The sequence below is a fragment of the Triticum urartu genome, chromosome 7A (genome assembly GCF_056163025.1).
Source record: "Triticum urartu cultivar PI428250 chromosome 7A, HENAU_Tu73, whole genome shotgun sequence".
Taxonomy (NCBI): domain Eukaryota; kingdom Viridiplantae; phylum Streptophyta; class Magnoliopsida; order Poales; family Poaceae; genus Triticum; species Triticum urartu.
In genome coordinates this window covers 212214519-212233251 of record NC_141879.1, presented here as the reverse complement: position 1 = coordinate 212233251, position 18733 = coordinate 212214519, and the positions used below count along the sequence as shown (strand labels likewise).

The 18733-nt window shown below is 45.3% G+C and overlaps 2 protein-coding genes and 1 long non-coding RNA gene across 3 annotated transcripts; 2 read left to right on the top strand and 1 right to left on the bottom strand.

Moving 5' to 3' along the window:
- Nucleotides 1-10045: 10045 nt before the first annotated feature.
- LOC125518875 (1-aminocyclopropane-1-carboxylate oxidase homolog) lies at nt 10046-11580 on the top strand. Its single transcript, XM_048683752.2, has 2 exons — nt 10046-11089; nt 11175-11580. Exons 1-2 carry the CDS (start codon nt 10145-10147, stop codon nt 11433-11435), a joined length of 1206 nt encoding a protein of 401 aa, XP_048539709.1. The 5' UTR covers nt 10046-10144; the 3' UTR covers nt 11436-11580.
- LOC125518874 (trigger factor type chaperone family protein) lies at nt 11528-17200 on the bottom strand. The gene is made up of 13 exons (XM_048683751.2): nt 16868-17200; nt 16609-16692; nt 15969-16097; nt 15485-15573; nt 15197-15380; nt 13938-14028; nt 13513-13667; nt 13135-13227; nt 12805-12897; nt 12567-12647; nt 12344-12493; nt 12139-12234; nt 11528-11845 (listed from the first exon to the last, which is right to left on the bottom strand). Exons 1-13 carry the CDS (start codon nt 17123-17125, stop codon nt 11768-11770), a joined length of 1581 nt encoding a protein of 526 aa, XP_048539708.2. The 5' UTR covers nt 17126-17200; the 3' UTR covers nt 11528-11767.
- LOC125518876 (uncharacterized) lies at nt 12543-16724 on the top strand. The gene is made up of 4 exons (XR_007288159.2): nt 12543-12730; nt 12994-13054; nt 16326-16503; nt 16588-16724. It is a non-coding gene; the product is annotated as an uncharacterized LOC125518876 (long non-coding RNA).
- Nucleotides 17201-18733: the final 1533 nt, after the last annotated feature.

The following is an 18733-nucleotide window of genomic DNA, read 5'->3' as shown; positions in this document are numbered from 1 at the left end:
AAGAGGTGCTTTGTGATGGATTCGATCTTGCGGTGTTCTTTCCCAGTGATAAAAGGGGCAACAAGACGCGTATTGATAGTTTCCGCCATGAGTTGGAGTGAAGATTCCGCTGTAAGTTTTCTTCAGATTCCTTCAATCTACTGCCTAGTGTGCGATTCGGCCGCCATGTTAGTGTGGTTTTGAACCTAGAAGTAGCTTGTTGGACTAGAACCCTATAGAATGATCGGCGAGTGATGAGTCCGCGTGTTAGATGCACCCTGAAGGCTTCTTGCTGTTCCAGTTCATGGTCCTTTGTTGCTACTTCGTCTACTAGAAAAAGTTAGCCATGCACTCGTTTGAACTACAGGGTGCGTGGCGGAACACTTCAAACTTCATTTGCAGCCTTGCAGGGCTATTCTCACCAATTCAAGTTGAAAATCCAAGCTAGTACATGCTAGACCAGTGACTGAAAATAGTAGAGTACCTTCTTTTCCGAGGGTACGAAGCCGGTTCTCTTGGAAGGAATTCTTCTCTGGAAGCACATATTATGTTGAACACAGAACAATATACTGAAAACTTAGTCAGCATAACCAAATACGGAGTACTTCTTGTTTGGCAGAATGAAAATCCAACGCCCTAAGATGTTCATTCGTATTTTATATAGGCGGGGATGGTGTACTAACTAATGGTACAAGAAATCATCTGTCTCAACGAATATACGTAAGATGGACGTTTTTTTTCCTCTTGGGTCAGATAAGACGTTCCCATAGAAAAATGGGTCGTTTCTGTCCAAAGTTCTAAGTGATCGCATGATCCTAGAACTGAATCAATCGTCATCGATTATAGATATAGTAGCACCTTCAGTTTCTGAAAGCACTGCACTACTTGTTAGGCGCAACTTTCTTAGGGGAAAAAGGTGCTTGGAAATGGCCAGTGACACAAATGATGCAGAGCAAGAGCAAGCAACTGAAAATCAGTTGGAAACCATCAGCCGCCTCACACCAGACATCCTACATGATATACTTCTCTGGCTTCCAGTGAGCACTCTGTAGAGGATCCGCAGGATGTGCCACCAATCTCGCAGCGTGATCAGCGACCCCTGCTTCATAATCGACCATGCCAACCGTGCACCGGAGCACCTCCTCCTTTTCCTGCCCAGGCTAGAGGCCTCGGCGAGCCTGAATACCACCATGCCAGGCAGTAGCTAGAAGCTCTTGTCTACATCATGTCATTGTTCTTATTGAATTACTCCGTTTCTCCATGAACTTAATACACTAGATGCATGCTGAATAGCGGTCGATGTGTGGAGTAATAGTAGTAAATGCAGGCATGAGTCGGTCTACTAATCTTGGACGTGATGCCTATATAATGATAATTGCCTGGATATCGTCATAATTATTTGAAGTTCTATCAATTGCCCAAGAGTAATTTGTTTACCCACCGTATGCTATTTTCTCGAGAGAAACCACTAGTGAAATCTACGGCCCCCGGGTCTATTTTCCCACCATATATCTTCAGATCTATATTGCTATTTGCCTTTTTTTATTTATTTGCATCTTTTATTTTCAGATCTATATTATCAAAAACCCAAAAATACCTCGCTGAATTTTATTTGCCATTATTCTTTTTGCATCTACCAAATTATATCTTTACCAATCTTTTACCCGGGAGGGATTGACAACCCCTCTTATGCGTCGGGTTGCAAGTATTTGTTCTTTGTGTGCAGGTACCGTTTACATGGTGTTGCTTGGTTCTCCTACTGGTTCGGTAACCTTGGTTTCATCACCGAGGGAAATACCTACCATAGCTCTGTTGCATCATCTCTTCCTCTTCGGGGAAAAACTGACGTGGACATGAGCCATTAGTTATTCATTTAAGTCAGAGAATAATGGTTGTTCTATTTATATGAGTAATATCTTTTATGGTCATGCACCCTTGATGAATGGTCTATTCTTGTTGAATCTCAATCGTAGTGATACACATATTTATAATATTGATGCCAAAAGAAGCAAAGTCGATAATGATAGTGCAACATACTTGTGGCACTATCGTTTATGTCATATTGGTGTAAAGCGCATGAAGAAACTCCATGCGGATGGACTTTTGGAATCACTTGATTATGAATCATTTGATACTTGCGAACCATGCCTCATGGGCAAGATGACTAAAACGCTGTTCTCTGGAAAATTGGGTGAGCTAATGACTTATTGGAAATAATACATACCGATGTATGCGGTCCAATGAGTGTTGAAGCACGCGGCGAGCATCGTTATTTTCTGACCTTCACAGATGATTTGAGTAGGTATGGATATATCTACTTAATGAAACACAAGTCTGAAACATTTGGAAAGTTCAAAGAATTTCATAGTGAAGTGGAGAATCATCGAAACAAGAAAATAAAGTTTCTACGATCTGATCGTGGAGGTGAATATTTGAGTTACGAGTTTGGCCTTCATTTAAAACAATGTGGAATTGTTTCACAACTCACGCCACCTGGAACAGTACAGCGTAATGGTGTATCTGAACATCGTGACCGTACTTTATTAGATATGGTGCATTTTATGATGTCTCTTACCGTTTTACCACTATCGTTTTGGGGTTATGCATTAGAGATAGCCGCATTCTTGTTAAATAGGGCACCGTCTAAATCTGTTGAGACGACACCGTATTAACTATGGTTTGGCAAGAAACCTAATATATCGTTTCTTAAAGTTTGGGGATGCGACACTTATGTCAAAAGGCTTCAGCCTGATAAGCTCAAACCCGAATCGGAGAAGTGTGTCTTCATAGGATACCCTAAGGAAACAATTGGGTACACCTCCTACCACAGATCCGAAGCCAAGATATTTGTTGCCAAGAATGGGTCCTTTCTAGAGAAGGAGTTTCTCTCGAAAGAAGTGAGTGGGAGGAAAGTAGAACTCAATGAGGTAATTGTACCTTCTCTGGAATTGGAAAGTAGCACATCAGAGAAAACCGTTCCCGTGATGCCTACACCAACTAGAGAGGAACCTAATGATTATGATCATGAAACTTTGGATCAAGTTACTACTGGACCTCGTAGGTCGAACAGAGCACGTTCCGCACCAGAGTGGTATGGTAATCCTGTCTTGGAAGCCATGTCATTAGACCATGGCGAACCTACGAACTATGAAGAAGCTATGATGAGCCCAGATTCTGATAAATGGCTTAAGGCCATGAAATCTGAGATAGGATCCACTCAAAGCGCCTTTGAGCCAGGGAGGATGATTACCGATAATATCCTGATAGCATATGAATGTGCACATAAAATTAAGAATAAGAGGGCTGGTAAAAGTGGTCTTTGTGCTGTGAAATTGGATATGCATAAAGCTTATGATAGAGTTGAATGGTCCTTTTTACGTGATATGATGGCTGCCTTGGGTTGTCATGAACACTGGATTGAATTGATGATGGCTTGTGTGAGTTCTGTCAGGTATAAAGTGAGGTTTAACTCTCAAGATACAGACTCTTTTATTCCTACCAAGGGTATTAGGCAGGGAGATCCAATCTCCCCATACTTGTTCCTCTTATGCGCGGAAGGCCTTTCGAGCTTATTGCAGTATGAAGAAGAAGCTGGTGGCATTGAAGGGATCAAAGTGTGTAGAAATGCACCATCAGTATCACACCTCTTATTTGCTGATGACTCTTTGATTCTTATGACAGCAGATACATTAAATGCAGCTTCCTTACAGCATGCTCTAGAGACCTATTGCCAGAGTTCGGGACAATTGTTGAGTTTGTCTAAATCCAGTGTTTTCTTTAGTCCTAACACCTCTGTCATGTCCAGGGCTGAAATATGCCAGATATTACACATTGACATGGAAGCCTTATCGGATAAGTATCTTGGGCTTCCGGCAATGGTGGGGGCTGACAGAAGTGATTGCTTCAGACATTTTTGTGAAAGAATAAAGGAAAGGCTAAGAGGTTGGATGGAGAAACAATTATCCACGGGAGGTAAGGAAATACTCATCAAATCTGTAGCGCAAGCAATACCAGTTTTCGCCATGTTTGTCTTTAGTATCCCGAAGGGAATATGCAAAGAGATCACAGATATGATTGTTGAATTTTGGTGGGGCGATGATGATGATCATAGAAGGATGCATTGGTAAACTTGGTGGAAGATGTGTTATCCAAAAAATGAAGGTGGTATGGGATTTAGGGATCTCTACTCCTTTAACTTAGCAATGCTTTCGAAGCAATGTTAGCGATTAATCACCAACCCAGGCTCTCTTTGTGCCCGGGTGCTAAAGGCAAAATATTACCCAAATGTCAGTTTACTACAGGCTACACTGAAGAAAGGTGTGTCATTCACATGGCAAAGTGTTATGAAGGGATTGTAAACGTTCAAATTGGGATGCATCTGGCGAATTGGCACAGGAGAAAACATGAATATTTGGGATGATCCATGGATACCAGGAAGCCTAGATAGAAAGGTGATCTCTGCCCGGGGTCAAACTGTCCTAACAACAGTCAGCGATCTGATCGACCCTATTACAGGGTCATGGGATGAAGAATTAGTGCAATCTATTTTCAACCCTGTAGATGTCAGGAGGATACTAGAGATACCAGTTCATCACAGTGCCTTTGAGGACTTCATCACATGGCATCCTGATCGTAAGGGGTTGTTTACAGTACGCTCTGCATATAAAATTCAATGGCAACGATCTTTCCAAGGATACACAAATAGGATTGGACGACCAACGAGCTCTCAAACTCCAGAGATATGGAGAAAACTATGGAAGATGATGATTCCACGCAAAGTTTCAATATTCTGTTGGCGAGCCTTGCATGGTATAATTCCTTTAAAATCAATCCTGGTGAACCGTCATGTAGGGTCTGACGGCGGATGCCCAATATGCCAGGAGGTGGCTGAGGATATAAAGCATCTCCTCTTTGGATGCGCTCATGCCAGGGAGTTGTGGAGTAGCCTGGGGATCCTTGAAATTGTTGAAGAGGCCATGAGGGTGGATCGATCTGGTTCAGCCGTGCTTGAATACTTACTACTGGTGAATGATCGTCCGGTTCCATTAAAGCCAAGCCTAGATGTCAAACAAATTCTGGCTGTAGGGGGCTGGTACCTATGGTGGATCCGTCGTGAATTCACTCACAATGGATCCCCACCGCAGTCCTCGAGATGGCCCATGGCAGTTCTGGCTATTGCAAACAACTTCCATCAAGCAAATCAAAGGAGTCGAGATACCCATGAAAAAAGGTGGTTCAAACCCAATCCGAGATTTGTGAAGTTGAATGTGGATGCCTCATTCCATTTAGATGAAGGTTCTGGAGCAACAACAGCAGTCATTCGAGATGAGAAAGGTAACTTCTTAGAAGCCCAATGGAAATACTTAACACATGTATCAGATGTGGTCACCTCTGAAGCTTTGGCAATGAGAAACGGTCTCGCTTTTGCAAACTCTCTTGGTTTCCCTAGAGTAGAAGCAGAATCAGATTCGTCAACAGTTATTGAATACTGCTCAGGCCAAACCAGATGGTGGGATACTGCTGCTGCCATTTTCGCCGAGTGTGTGGATGTGTCGTCGCTTATTGGGAAGGTTACTTTTAAGCATTGTGGTCGTTCGTTGAACCAAGCAGCTCATGTGCTAGCTAGTCATAGTTTCTGTAATAAGATCAATAGTAGTTGGGTTAATGAGCCTCCGGCTTGTCTTATTCCCAAACTTTTGGATGATGTAATTCCTAGTTAAAGTTTCAATAAAGCTAGCCATGATGGCCTTCCCTCAAAAAAATTATGGACTTTGGTGGACTTGCCCGATGATCGGCAGGCCACTGAAAATAAATGGATCTTCAAGAAGAAGACGTACGCTGATGGTAATGTCACTATCTACAAAGCTTGTCTTGTCGCAAAAGGTTTTTGACAAGTTCAAGGGGTTGAATACGATGAGACTTTCTCACCCGTAGCGATGCTTAAGTCTGTCCAAATCATGTTAGCAATTGCCGCATTTTATAATTATGAAATCTGGCAAATGGACGTCAAAACTGCATTCCTTAATGGATTTCTTAAAGAAGAGTTGTATATGATGCAACCAGAAGGTTTTGTCGATCCAAAAGGTGCTAACAAAGTGTGCAAGCTCCAGCGATCCATTTATGGACTGGTGCAAGCCTATAAGAGTTGGAATATACGTTTTGATAGTGTGATCAAAGCATATGGTTTTATACAAACTTTTGGACAAGCATGTATTTACAAGAAAGTGAGTGGGAGCTCTGTAGCATTTCTGATATTATATGTGGGTGACATATTGTTGATTGGAAATGATATGGAATTTATGGATAGCATAAAATGATACTTGAATAAGAATTTTTCAATGGAAGACCTCGGTGAAGCTACTTACATATTGGGCATCAAGATCTATAGTGATATATCGAAACGCTTAATAGAACTTTCACAAAGCACATACCTTGGAATTGTTTTTGAAGAAAGTTCAAAATGGATCAGTCGAAGAAAGGGTTCTTGCATGTGTTGCAAGGTGTGAAGTTGAGTAAGACTCAAATCCCGACCATGGTAGAAGACAGAGAGAGAATGAAAGTCATTCCCTATGCCTCAGCCATAGGTTCTATAAAGTATGCCATGCTGTGTGCCAGACCTGTTGTGTGCGTTGCCATGAGTTTGACAAGGGGGTACAATAGTGATCCAGGAGTGGATCACTAGACAACAGTCAAAATTATCCTTAGTTACCTAAAAGGACTAAGGAAATGTTTCTCGGTTATGGAGGTGATAAAGAGTTCGTCATAAAGGGTTACGTCGATGCAAGCTTTGACACCGATTCAGATGACTCTGAGTCTCAATCAGGATATGTATTGAAAGTGGGAGCAATTAGCTAGAGTAGCTCCATGCAGAGCATTGTAGACATAGAAATTTGCAAAATACATATGGATGTGAATATGGCAGACCCATTGACTAAACCTCTCTCACAAGCAAAACATGATCACACCTTAGTACTCTTTGGGTATTAATCACATGACGATGTGAACTAGATTATTGACTCTAGTAAACTCTTTGGGTGTTAGTCACATGGCGATGTGAACTATGGGTGTTAATCACATGGTGATGTGAACTAGATTATTGACTCTAGTGCAAGTTGGAGACTGATGGAAATATGCCCTAGAGGCAATAACAAAGTTGTTATTTTTATATTTCCTTATTCATGGTAAAGGTTTATTATTCATGCTAGAATTGTATTGACCAGAAACTTAAATACATGTGTGGATACATAAACAAATATCGTGTCCCTAGTAAGCCTCTACTAGACTAGCTCATTTATCAAAGATGGTTAAGGTCTCCTAACCATGGACATGAGTTGTCATTTGATAACGGGATCACGTCATTAGGAGAATGATGTGATGGACAAGACCCATATGTTAGCTTAGCATATGATTGTTCAGTTTATTGTTATTGCTTCCTTAATGTCAAATACACATTCCTTCGACTATGAGATCATGCAACTCCCGGATACCGGAGGAATACCTTGTGTGCTATCAAACGTCACAACGTAACTGGGTGATCATAAAGATGCTCTACAAGTATCTCCGAAGTTGTATGTTGAGTTGGCATGGATCGAGATTAGGATTTGTCACTCCATGTATTGGAGAGGTATCTCTGGGCCCTCTCGGTGATACACATCACAAGAAGCTTGCAAGAAAAGTGACTAAGGAGTTAGTTACGAGATGGTGTATTACGGAATGAGTAAAGAGACTTGTTGGTAACGAGATTGAACTAGGTATAGAGATACCGACGATCGAATCTCGGGCAAGTAACATACCGTCAGACAAAGGGAATCAAGTATGTTGTCATAACGGTTCGACCGATAAAGATCTTCATGGATATGTAGGAACCAATATGGGCATCCAGGTTCCGCTATTGGTTATTGACCATAGAGGTGTCTCGGTCATGTCTACATAGTTCTCGAACCCGTAGGGTCTACACGCTTAACATTCGTTGACGATATAGTGTTGTATGAGTTATATGATTTGATGACCGAATGTTATTCAGAGTCCCTGATGAGATCACAAACATGACGAGGAGCTCCGGAATGGTCCGGAGGTAAAGATCGATATATAGGACGATGATATTTGGACACCGGAAGAGTTTCGGGGGGTACCGTGTATTCATGGGATCACCGGAAGGGGTTCCGGGAAGCCCCGAGAGGCTATATGGGCTTAATGGGCCAAAGGGGAAACACACCAGCCCACAAGGGGCTGGTGCGCCCTTCTCCCTCGCCGCCGGCCCTAAGGGGAAGGAAAGGGGGAGGGTTGGCCCCTCCTGCCTTTCCCTCATGAGTGAAAGGAAAGGGGGCGCCACCTCCCCCCGCCTTCCTCCCGCGCATAAACAAGGAAAGGTGGGGGCAAGGGCAGGAGCCCAAGGGGGATTCGGCCACCCTTGGGGCGCCTCCTGGCTGTCTTCGCTCTTCCCTACCTATATATATGTGGGAGGGGCGCCACACATAGCGACGACAATCTTAGCCGTGTGCGGCGCCCCTCTCCACAATTTTGTCCCTCAGTCATATTTTCAGAGTGCTTAGGCGAAGCCCTGCGGAGATAACATCACCACCATTGTCACCACGCTGTCGTGCTGTCGGAACTCATCCACTACTTCGCCCATCTTGCTGGATCAAGAAGGCAAGGACGTCACCGAGCTGAACGTGTGTTGAACGCGAAGGTGTCGTACGTTCAGTACTTGATCGGTTTGATCGCGAAGAAGTTCGACTACATCAACCGTGTTACTAAACGCTTCCGCTTACGGTCTACGAGGGTACATAGACATACTCTCCTGTGATAGCCTGGCTTATTAGGGATGGTAGACTACTCATGTCAATAAGGAATTTCTTTTTTTCCGGGAGCCCATTCGAACAAAACTCCAAAAGTAAGCATGCTCAGCCTGGAGTAGTTTCAGGATGGGTGACCGACCGGAAAGTTACTCCCAGGTGCACACGAGTGAGGACAAAGTGAGCAGAAAAGACTAGTATTGATCTATGGGGCCAATCCAGATCCCGCCAGGAGTAACAACCATTGGCGGGTGTGTCCAGGGCGTTACAAGTTGGTATCAGAGCCGACCCTCCCGGTTACACGGATGTTTACGGACAGATGTGCGGTCATGTTGTGCATGATGTTTGTGACCCGTCGTGGCGCACGACATGGCACATGTGCCGGACTGGAAGCACAGACGTATGTGCCAAGAGGGAACGTTCCTGTGGCCCGACGAGGATGTCGGTTCCTCTGAATGGGGGTGTATGTGATAGCCTGGCTTATTAGGGATGATAGACTACTCATATCAATAAGGAATTCCGTCTTTTCCGGGAGCCCATTCGGACAGAACTCCAAAGTTAAGCGTGCTCAGGGGTAGTTTCAGGATGGGTGACTGACCGAGAAATTACTCCCAGGTGCACACGGGTGAGGACAAAGTGCGCAGAAAAGACTAGTATTGATCTATGGGGCCAGTCTAGATCTCGCCAGGAGTAACGACCACCTGCGGGTGTGTCCGAGGCGTTACATCTCCCCTCTCGTTGCTATGCATCTCCATGGATAGATCTTGCGTGTGCGTAGAAATTTTTTTTATTTTTCATGCAATGTTCTCCAACAGTCATCGGCATCGAAGGTCCGTTCAGGGGCTACTAACGGTGTCCTGGGCTAGGGGGTACCAACCTAGCCCGTCCATACACTTCGGCTTGGGCCGAAGGGCCCTCATTCTCCGTAAGATGGACTCCGAGGGATGTATGCTGGGCAGAAGATAAGACCACGTCTCCTGAAGACTTGCCGTATACTCTAAGACCTCTTTCGCCGCCTCCATATCAGGATACCGACCTTATAAGTTGTAACCCTAGATACCCTACCCGACCTGTATATAAGTCGATGGATTTAGCCCGTAGAGGGGACATCAACACAATCTTATTCTTCTAACCTTAGAGTTAGAACACATCTGATCTCGAGGTAGATTACCTTTGTAATTGTAACATCTCCATCAATATAAACAAGAGCAGGATGTATGGTTTTACCTTCATTAAAAGCATTCGAACCTGGGTAAACATCGTCTCCCTCGTTCTAGTTACCATCTTTCCAAGATCTACAATTCGGGACCCCTACTCCGAGGTCTACCCTTTTTTACCCCGACACCAATGATGTAACAAATCCAAATGTGATGGGGAAAAAAATCCCACACGAGAAAAAAGAAACGCTGGCCAAGGCTGGCAACAAAGCCGAAGAAACGCAGCTCGCCCGGCAACACAACTGTATTCCTTCCCAACAAAAGATGGCTGCAGACGACTACGACGCCGCGGTCGCGCTGGCCGAGTTTCAGGCGGCCCGCGCCGGCGTCCGCGGCCTCATCGAGTCCGGAATCACCTCCGTGCCGCCGCTCTTCCTCGTACCCAGCACCATCAGCCCCTCCCCACCTCCATTGGAGAGCGAGATCATCTTCACCATCCCAAGCGTTGACCTCGCACTCCCGCACTCATCCAGCCTGCCACTCATCCGCGCCGCCGCACGCTCGTGCGGCTTCTTCCATGTCACCAACCACGGCGTCGACACCGCCACCGTCGACGGCGCGGTGTCCGCCGTCCGGGCCTTCCACGAGCTACCCCTCACCGTCCGTTCAGCGTTCTACACGCCCGCGTCCGTCGGGAGCGTCACCTACTCCACCATCCCCATCCAGCCCGGCAAAAACTCCGCCGGCCCTCTCCTCCCCTGGCGCGACACGCTCCAGGTCCGCTTCGGCCCTCCTCCGGCGCCTGACCTCGCCCATCTGCCGCCGGCTTGCCGGGACGCGCTGCTCAAGTACCAGCTGCTCATGACGGCGCTCGGGAAGAAGATGGCCGGGCTGCTGTCGGAGGCGCTCGGCGTCGGCGCGGGGCGGCTGGAGAGGGCGATGCAGGTGGAAGGCTTGCTCATGGCGTGCCACTACTACCCGCCGTGCCCGGAGCCGGCGCGGGTGGTGGGCGGCCTGGAGCACACGGACCCCAGCCTCTTCACCGTCCTGGCGCAGGACGGAGTCGGAGGGCTTCAGGTGCGCCTCCGCGACGGACGGTGGGCCGACGTGCCGCCGGAGCCCGGCGCGCTTCTGGTCAACATCGGGGACGTGCTCAAGGTGCGTTGTCCCTCCAGCTCTGTAGAAGTGAACTGCTGCCGATCTACCACCACGATGATTTACTTGCGGATGGAAAAAAATTCAGGTGGTTTCAAATGATGAGTACGAGAGCGTGGAGCACAGGGTGGTGATCAAGTCTTGTGAAGATGCGAGGGTGTCCATTGCACTCTTCTTTAACCCTGCGAAGCGCCAGGAATCCGACTTGTTTGGGCCCCTCCCGGAGCTCTTGACGGCGGGAAAGCAGCAGCGTTACCGGGCTTTCACCCTGACAGAGTTCATGAGCTCCCGAAGAGAGCATGGCCATGGCACCAAGTCCATCGACCAGTTCAGGATTGCACATGAATAATCGGATCCAAAGGATTTGTGCGGACTATCGCCATTGCATGTTTGTCAGGACGAACTTGGTTATGTCTTGGCAGAAATGGAAATTTAACGCTGTAAAGAGAAAACAATACCTCACATAATATAGTACTCTTGGAGTATGTTTATGATATTTGAGCTCGGGATTAGAGTAACACTTTCGGTACGTATAGAGCAAACTTGACATCTACATGTAAACGAGACTTCTCTCTTGTGCTATGAACAAAGCAAACTCTTCTGTCTGCAAAACCAAGGTAGGCCAGAGAGAGTTTGCACGCCTGCCATCCTTGAAAACTGACAGAGCATCTAGCGTCGCGCTCATTTTTTTATGTACTCGATCGTGCAGTTCTCCTTGAGCCACTCCAGCACCTTGGCAGCCTCCAGAACATCCTGAACCTGCATGGTTTTCAATCCCACAACAGACAAAGAATGAGATTTTCCAGCCATGGGAACAAGCAAAGGTAGAGGGAGATAATTTCCTTGGCACTGCCTTGGTTCACTTAATACGAGTACTAGGCATGGCTGTTTAACAGTCACCTTTTTTCTGTGGGGATTTAACTATCATCTAGTGCGTGTATATTTTAGTAGCGAGGTCACAGTAAGATCAAAAGGGTGTTGCCAGACCACAGCAAACTGAAGGAATTCAGCACTGAAAATATCAGAAAAAAAAAATAAGAACAGTTAAGAACCTGCTGCTTGATGTTCCCCTCATCGTAGTCTTGATTATAGCGTTTGAACTCTTCTATAGAGTTCTCGACTTCCTTGACGAGCTGGTCTGTCGAGTACTGCACGGTGATATGTTGTTAATGCATGGACAAAGAATGTGTGGACCGGAAGTCAAAAGTAGAGGTTCTATTGCTCGAATCACAAATGAACAGCAATCATGTTATTTACCTGCAAATTTTCGGCCTTGAATATTTCACCAACAACCAGCATTTGCTTAATGATCCTAGTAATGTTCTCCCTCTCACCTTTTAGGTACTCCTGGACCGACTTCTCGCTTGAAAGGGATGCTAGCTGGTCTTTGTCTAGCTTCCTTTCGGCCTGCGGGAATCAATAAATACATTGAGAAAGCAAGATACAAAAGCTAACCTAGTGTTAACTGCTTGTTCAGTACCTGAAGTTGGAGAAGTTTCGCTCCATACAACTGTTGGCCTTGTTCTTGAAACAAGGAACGTGGAACATCAACGTCTACCAACTACACAAACCAATGGAAACATTAGTGCAAGCTTATGCAATCTTGGAGAGAATGTGAAGAGGAATTTGATAATGGAACCAAAGGTAACATATCGATGATCTCCCTGCAAAAATAATAATTCGGAACTGAAAAGCTATTTCAGAAGCAAGACCACAACCTTTCCCAGTTGGTCGAGGATTGCATTATCTGTTGCTTGTTCTATAGCCGTCTTCTCCACTTCTTTGCATCTTTCCAAAATTCGTTCTTTGACCTGTTTCAATCAGAAGGGATGATTTCAAGACAGTTGAAAAAATCCATCAACCATCGTATCGTATGATGATCACAGTTTACAGCTAATATTTCGCAGGGTGAACTGCAAACCATGATCAATCGGGAGTACTTCTCCAAAAAGAAAACAGGTTCAACAGGTACATATCCAGTGATGTTGATTTCAATGCCTATTATTAACTACCAAGTGGAACAAATAGTACAGCGGTAGAATAGAAACCTCATCGATGGTATTGCATCCTGGAAGGAGCTTTGCGGCAAGCGAATCATCCAATTCTGGCAACTCTCTGAAGAAAAGTTCTTTACAGACAACCTGCATAATACAGTCAAAATGGGAATGAAAACTCCAGCACTAGCTATAGATACAGAACAAAAAACTGTGTCACCGTAGTTTATGTGCAGTCAAACAGGACTAATATACATGTGCATCTATATTTCCCACATGAAAATCATACTAACAGATGTGACGGTAAAAGTAATTCCTAAGTGTAATGACTTCCATGTGATATAGGCACAATATAATGTGATTACTAATTGGTAATAAGAGTGGAGTACGCAGGTATATACATCTCGGTCTTTAGGAGGAAGTCATACTCACAGTAAACTGGGCACGGACACCTTGTAGAGTTTCCTGCTCAAACGACTCAGGGAACTGAATAGGAAAAGTTCTAGTCTCACCAGGACGAATCCCAATTAGCGAACCCAGAAATCCAGGAACAAGATTAGTATTTTCCTCTGTGTCCAAGTGGAACCCTGTAATCATAGTAGATGTGCATCACAAGATAGAATGAAAGCAATAGTGTGCATTCTATCTTATCTGGTTTCTGGTATACAAAAGAGAATTCTGAGGATATGTAGACTTGAAAATCACATCACTACAGTAGTCAGTTGCAATCAAAGTAGCGTACAAAGCCAGAGACAATTGGGAAAATATTTTAAATATATAACAGCATATTATCATAATAGGCAAACGATGAAGTTGCGAAAATAAAACAGAATGCAGCTGTGCAAAAACAAACAAACCTGTACTCTCAGCTGACGGAATTTTTTCACCTTTAGAGCCGTCGGTCGTGATAGTTTCAGCCAATATATCCAGTACAACTAGATCACCTACCTACATGGTCCAAAAGAGGATGCTTTTACAATATAACAGCATTACTGATACTTACCATGAAATAAGTTTAATCTAACATGCCTAATCCAAAAAAGGAAGCCACATAGTTCATACATCCTTTATTTATTATGAAAATCACAATGCTGTTTTTTTTCAACAGAAGTCATAATGCTGTTTGACACTGACAAGGAAACTGTAAGGGTATATATGTACATGATGACTTGGCTGTGGTCAATATTTCTGCTAGGCCCATAACTCTCTTTTGTATATAATAACTGTTTCAACTAGAATAAGATGCAGATTTGTGAATAATTATTTTTTTCCTAAGTTATCATGCTAGTAGGGAAATCTCTAGCCGTAGTCAGCCAAGCCTTGCCACCTTCTTTGCCAGAACAGGCAAATGCAGAACAATGAGATCTGCTTCAAAATGACCAGATTACCCCCTGTTTAAAATATGTGTAGATATAGGCCGTATTGGCTCCCAGCCTCATGGTCTTATCTCATCTTCATGAGATTCAGTGAGCACCCATTGCCACTGAATCTGATCTGGGCAGATCTTAGCAAGATTAATGTTCATCATCAACCAGCAATTGTGTTCACTGGACTGAACTATCGCTGTTGGCACATTTGCTATTGCCCCCATTATCATTGTTATTTTGAATTTCGGTAGATGCCATATGACATTGCTAACTTATTCAACTATCAGACCATCAGTACAAGTTGCTGAGCTATCATAATGCTAACTAGTGGAAACATCTATAGATATAAAAGGTACACGGTGTAACATCAAGAAGCTCCTGGAACTGTTTCGCTCAGGTAGTACAACCAGGGCTCAATTTCCCTTTGAGAACCAGACAATAATCACTCTATCAGCCATAATAGCCCTGAGCTATAATGCAGGCACTAGCAAATACAGCGGTATTAATAGTATAAGTTGGCATCGTAAGACTGCAGACCATAAAATCAGGAAGACACAAATATATGGAGTAAGAAGAATAGTTCGTCACTTTGTCAGATACTACTAGAAATTTGGCCGATTTCTGCAAAACTTTGCCGGTTACTTGAAAGGGGAAATTAGAGTCCTGAATAAACTAAAGCTAACACATGGTAAAGGTTTCATGGTATATTAATATCGCATTTACATACTATAGCAACTGTAAAAAATCACCTGTAGGCCTCTGTCAGGTACTATTCGAAGCAGCCCTAGAGATTTACGACGACGCTTAAGCTCTAACTCGGCTGCCTTTTCTGCATCAACAATTTCATCTATTTCAATAACCACTTTGAGGTTCTTATATTTGTCTTCAGATAACCAACGGACTTCAGGAACAACATCCACAGCAACATCATATCTGAGCAAAATTGGTATAAAGAAAAATATATGATCAAAACAACAATTTTAAATAAGTTCAAATAATGAAATAAGCAGGAGACCAAGATGGTAGTAACTGTCTACCTAAAGACATGGTCAAGGGAGAAAGCCTCGTTCATATCATCAAACTTAGTGAGAATGCGCACAGAATCTTCTAATGCCCTCTCTTCTACCTATAAAAAAAAGATGACGATATCAGCTGAGCAGATGTAATATAAAGTATAACATAGCACATAGTTTATTTTTAGAGGGAGAAAGACAAGTCATGGTTCAGCAAGAGATTGGATCATCAGAGAAGGGATCTGCCGTGAGAAATGTTCTCAGCAAAATATCTGCCAAAAATGTTAAACAGTGCTTCATCTCTGATGATCTACCAGTTCAGTTCATATGAAATGGTAATCTCTACTTCAAAAATTTCAACTATATCATCACTCTGATAATAATGATGCAAGACAAATGCAGGTTACCAGAACTAATTTTGCTTGTCATGAATCGTTGGAAACAAAGAATCCATTGTGTTAAATATCAGGGTATTGCTTGTAAAATAGGACTGGGAAGAAGTTCATACCGAGGACAATGCTTGAGGAAGTGTATGTCTTAAGATAGCTTCAACTGTAGCAGCCCGTACATGTTGTGGTCCAACGTAGTTTAAAAGTACATTTTCTGGAACTATCTTTCCAGGCCGAAATCCAGGAACCTGATAAGAAGGAATAGCAGGGGCATACAATAAAAAACTGTAGAATATAGAGCAGCATCACAGACACCAAGTAGAATTATCTATTTTCCCCCTTCCGAACCGTCTGGTCTTACTGATTTACCTATGATCAACTGATTGTAAAATTTGATGCAAGCTGAAAATACTAGATTACATGAGTATTTCCATTTTGTGAATGCATCAGATCTCATTTATACACAAAATTATCAGGGCTTGGTTTCTATGAAAATATCGAACACTTGGCGAAACCCCAAAAGAACACCTGTGACTAAACCACAGACAAAGAAGGCTCTCGGTGCTAAGCAGTGCAGCAAGCAAGTAGCACACACTGACACACATGTTGCAATCTTATTCATGATTACTGAACATGTAGCCGTTAAACTTCGGTGTAAGCCCACATTCCTGGCTGTGCTTTGTAACTCTTTCCATAATGTTTGTCCTCACGAATTCTAATCTTCTTCATTTGATACAGGTTTTAGCACAGAAATGGTACCTTGAAACGCTTTGAGTACTCGAGAAGAGTTGTTTGGTAGCACTCCTGGCATATCGAGGGAGGCACCTCCACGCTGAACTTAACCTGCAAAGCAGCATACCACGGCCATTACAATCGAGCATTGGTTCATCAGTATAGGTCCTACTCTAGCACTAAGCATCGCACCAAACTGAGACAAAGTTCCACATTGCAGAACTGCGTGGCTCTCCAACTCATATACAATCAGAGAGGCAGTTAATTGGGCAGAGTCGGGGCTAACACTGGAGTTGGGCTGCGGCGTCTCGATGACGCGGACGGAGTCCCCACCACCCGCGGCGGCCTCGCGGAGCTCTACGGCGGCCGAGGCGACGGGGAGTCGTCGCCTCTGGGACCGCGAGATGGAGGCGGAGGTGGCCAGGGACCGGGAGGAGGACGGCGACGAGGAACTAGGCCAGGAGGCTGCCCGTGGGGTTGAGAAATGGCTGCGGCCGGGGTGAATGGAGGCTGTGGAGACGACGGCCGCGGTGGCGAGCTCCATGGCCGCGGCTCGGAGTGGAGCAGCGCGTTTGATTTTGTGGGGGAGAAGACGAGCGGAGGGGATTAGGATTTAGTAAGCAGATAAGCGAATAAAAATAGCAAGTCAGATATTTTTGTGGGCTTTATGTTCTTTCTAAAGAGTTTTATTTTTGTTACAAATGCCCGTAGTTTTATTTGGCTCTTCTTTTTCTTTTTTTAAAGTACCACATTTATATTACTAACATCAGCAGATTACAACATACAGTACATGGCAAATCTTAGGAGAAATCCAAAGAGACAACACAGCAAGCAAAATTACAAGAAGCACGGAAAATTTACAGAAAAAATCTTCATGGCCCTTGCAACCACCAACAAAACCGACCATAATTTTCCGTCACCGCTGTCGCCGAAGCGTCCGTCAAAGAGGAGAAGAAACGGTCACCATCAAGTCAAGATCGAAGAGAAAGCCATAGCAGCAAAACTGCATTGTGAGCCTCTGAACAGGAGTTGCCGCGAACGGTGCCGCACTTGTCGCTGTGGGTTGTCGGCCGGAGCAAATCTCCTCTCCTCTTGGATCGCGATTCTGAAGTCTTCATGCGGCAACGCCGTCGAGGGCTCCAGAACCGACAACCTTCTTCCACCTTTGAAGAAACTCTAGGTTTATCATATCTTGGATGAGAACGCTGCCGCAACACCGGCCACCTCCAACACCAATACTTTTGGCTTCATGGTGGCGTCGAAGGAACCACTGACGCAACGTGGACGAAGCCAAAGAAACATGACCCTCAACAAGACCTCGACCGCCGTCTTGAAGGCCTTGCTTGGACACACATCTGCGACTCCTCGACGTCGTCGTAGAACGCCGTCAAGGCGGTGGTCCGGAAGCTTTTATTCCTGGTGAAGACGTCAGCACCGACCGAGCGACGTCGCCTGAACAAACTAAGCATGGACAAACATGAGCCAAGGAAACCCTGCTCCCCAACACAGCCATCGCCGCTGGAGCGACGAGCGGAGGGAGGGGAGTCGGCAGGTGTGCGTCCTCGGAAGAGAAACTGCTCTCCTTGCGTGTCGCCTATTCACCTGGAGAGAGAAAGAGGAAACATAACTTTTTTGGGCTCTCTTTGTGTGTTGCATCATGCTCCGGAGAAGAGGAGGAGCTTGCGCTCCGTATCGCGCTTGAGCGCTCGCGGGTTGATACGGGCTGCAGCTCTGGGTCCGGTGCGACGTCCCCTGTCGCCCGTCATGCCAGCTCTGATGCCGGCACCGGTCCTTTCCGCCCCGCGCACGGATCTGCGAGGCCTTCCAGATCTGCTCCTCCCGCCCGACGGCCTTCTCCACCTCCGGGCGTTGCTCTGCGCGGGCAACGCTGGGTTCTAGTGACCGTTCAGCAGACGCCGTGGATGCGGACTCCGGAGTCAGAGGCACGAACTGCCCGCCGCGAGAGGTAGAGGGCTAGGCATACGGCGGGCGGGTCCGACGAGTCTGCGTGGTCCGCCCGCCGCCGTCGGGTGCCCGACGAGGAGGACCGTCTCTTCGAGTGGGTGTGCCGCCGGTCATGGACTGAGGCGGAGACGAAGGCCCGACGGCTCCAGAGGCTCAACGCCAAGCAGCTCCAGCTCGGCATTGAGCA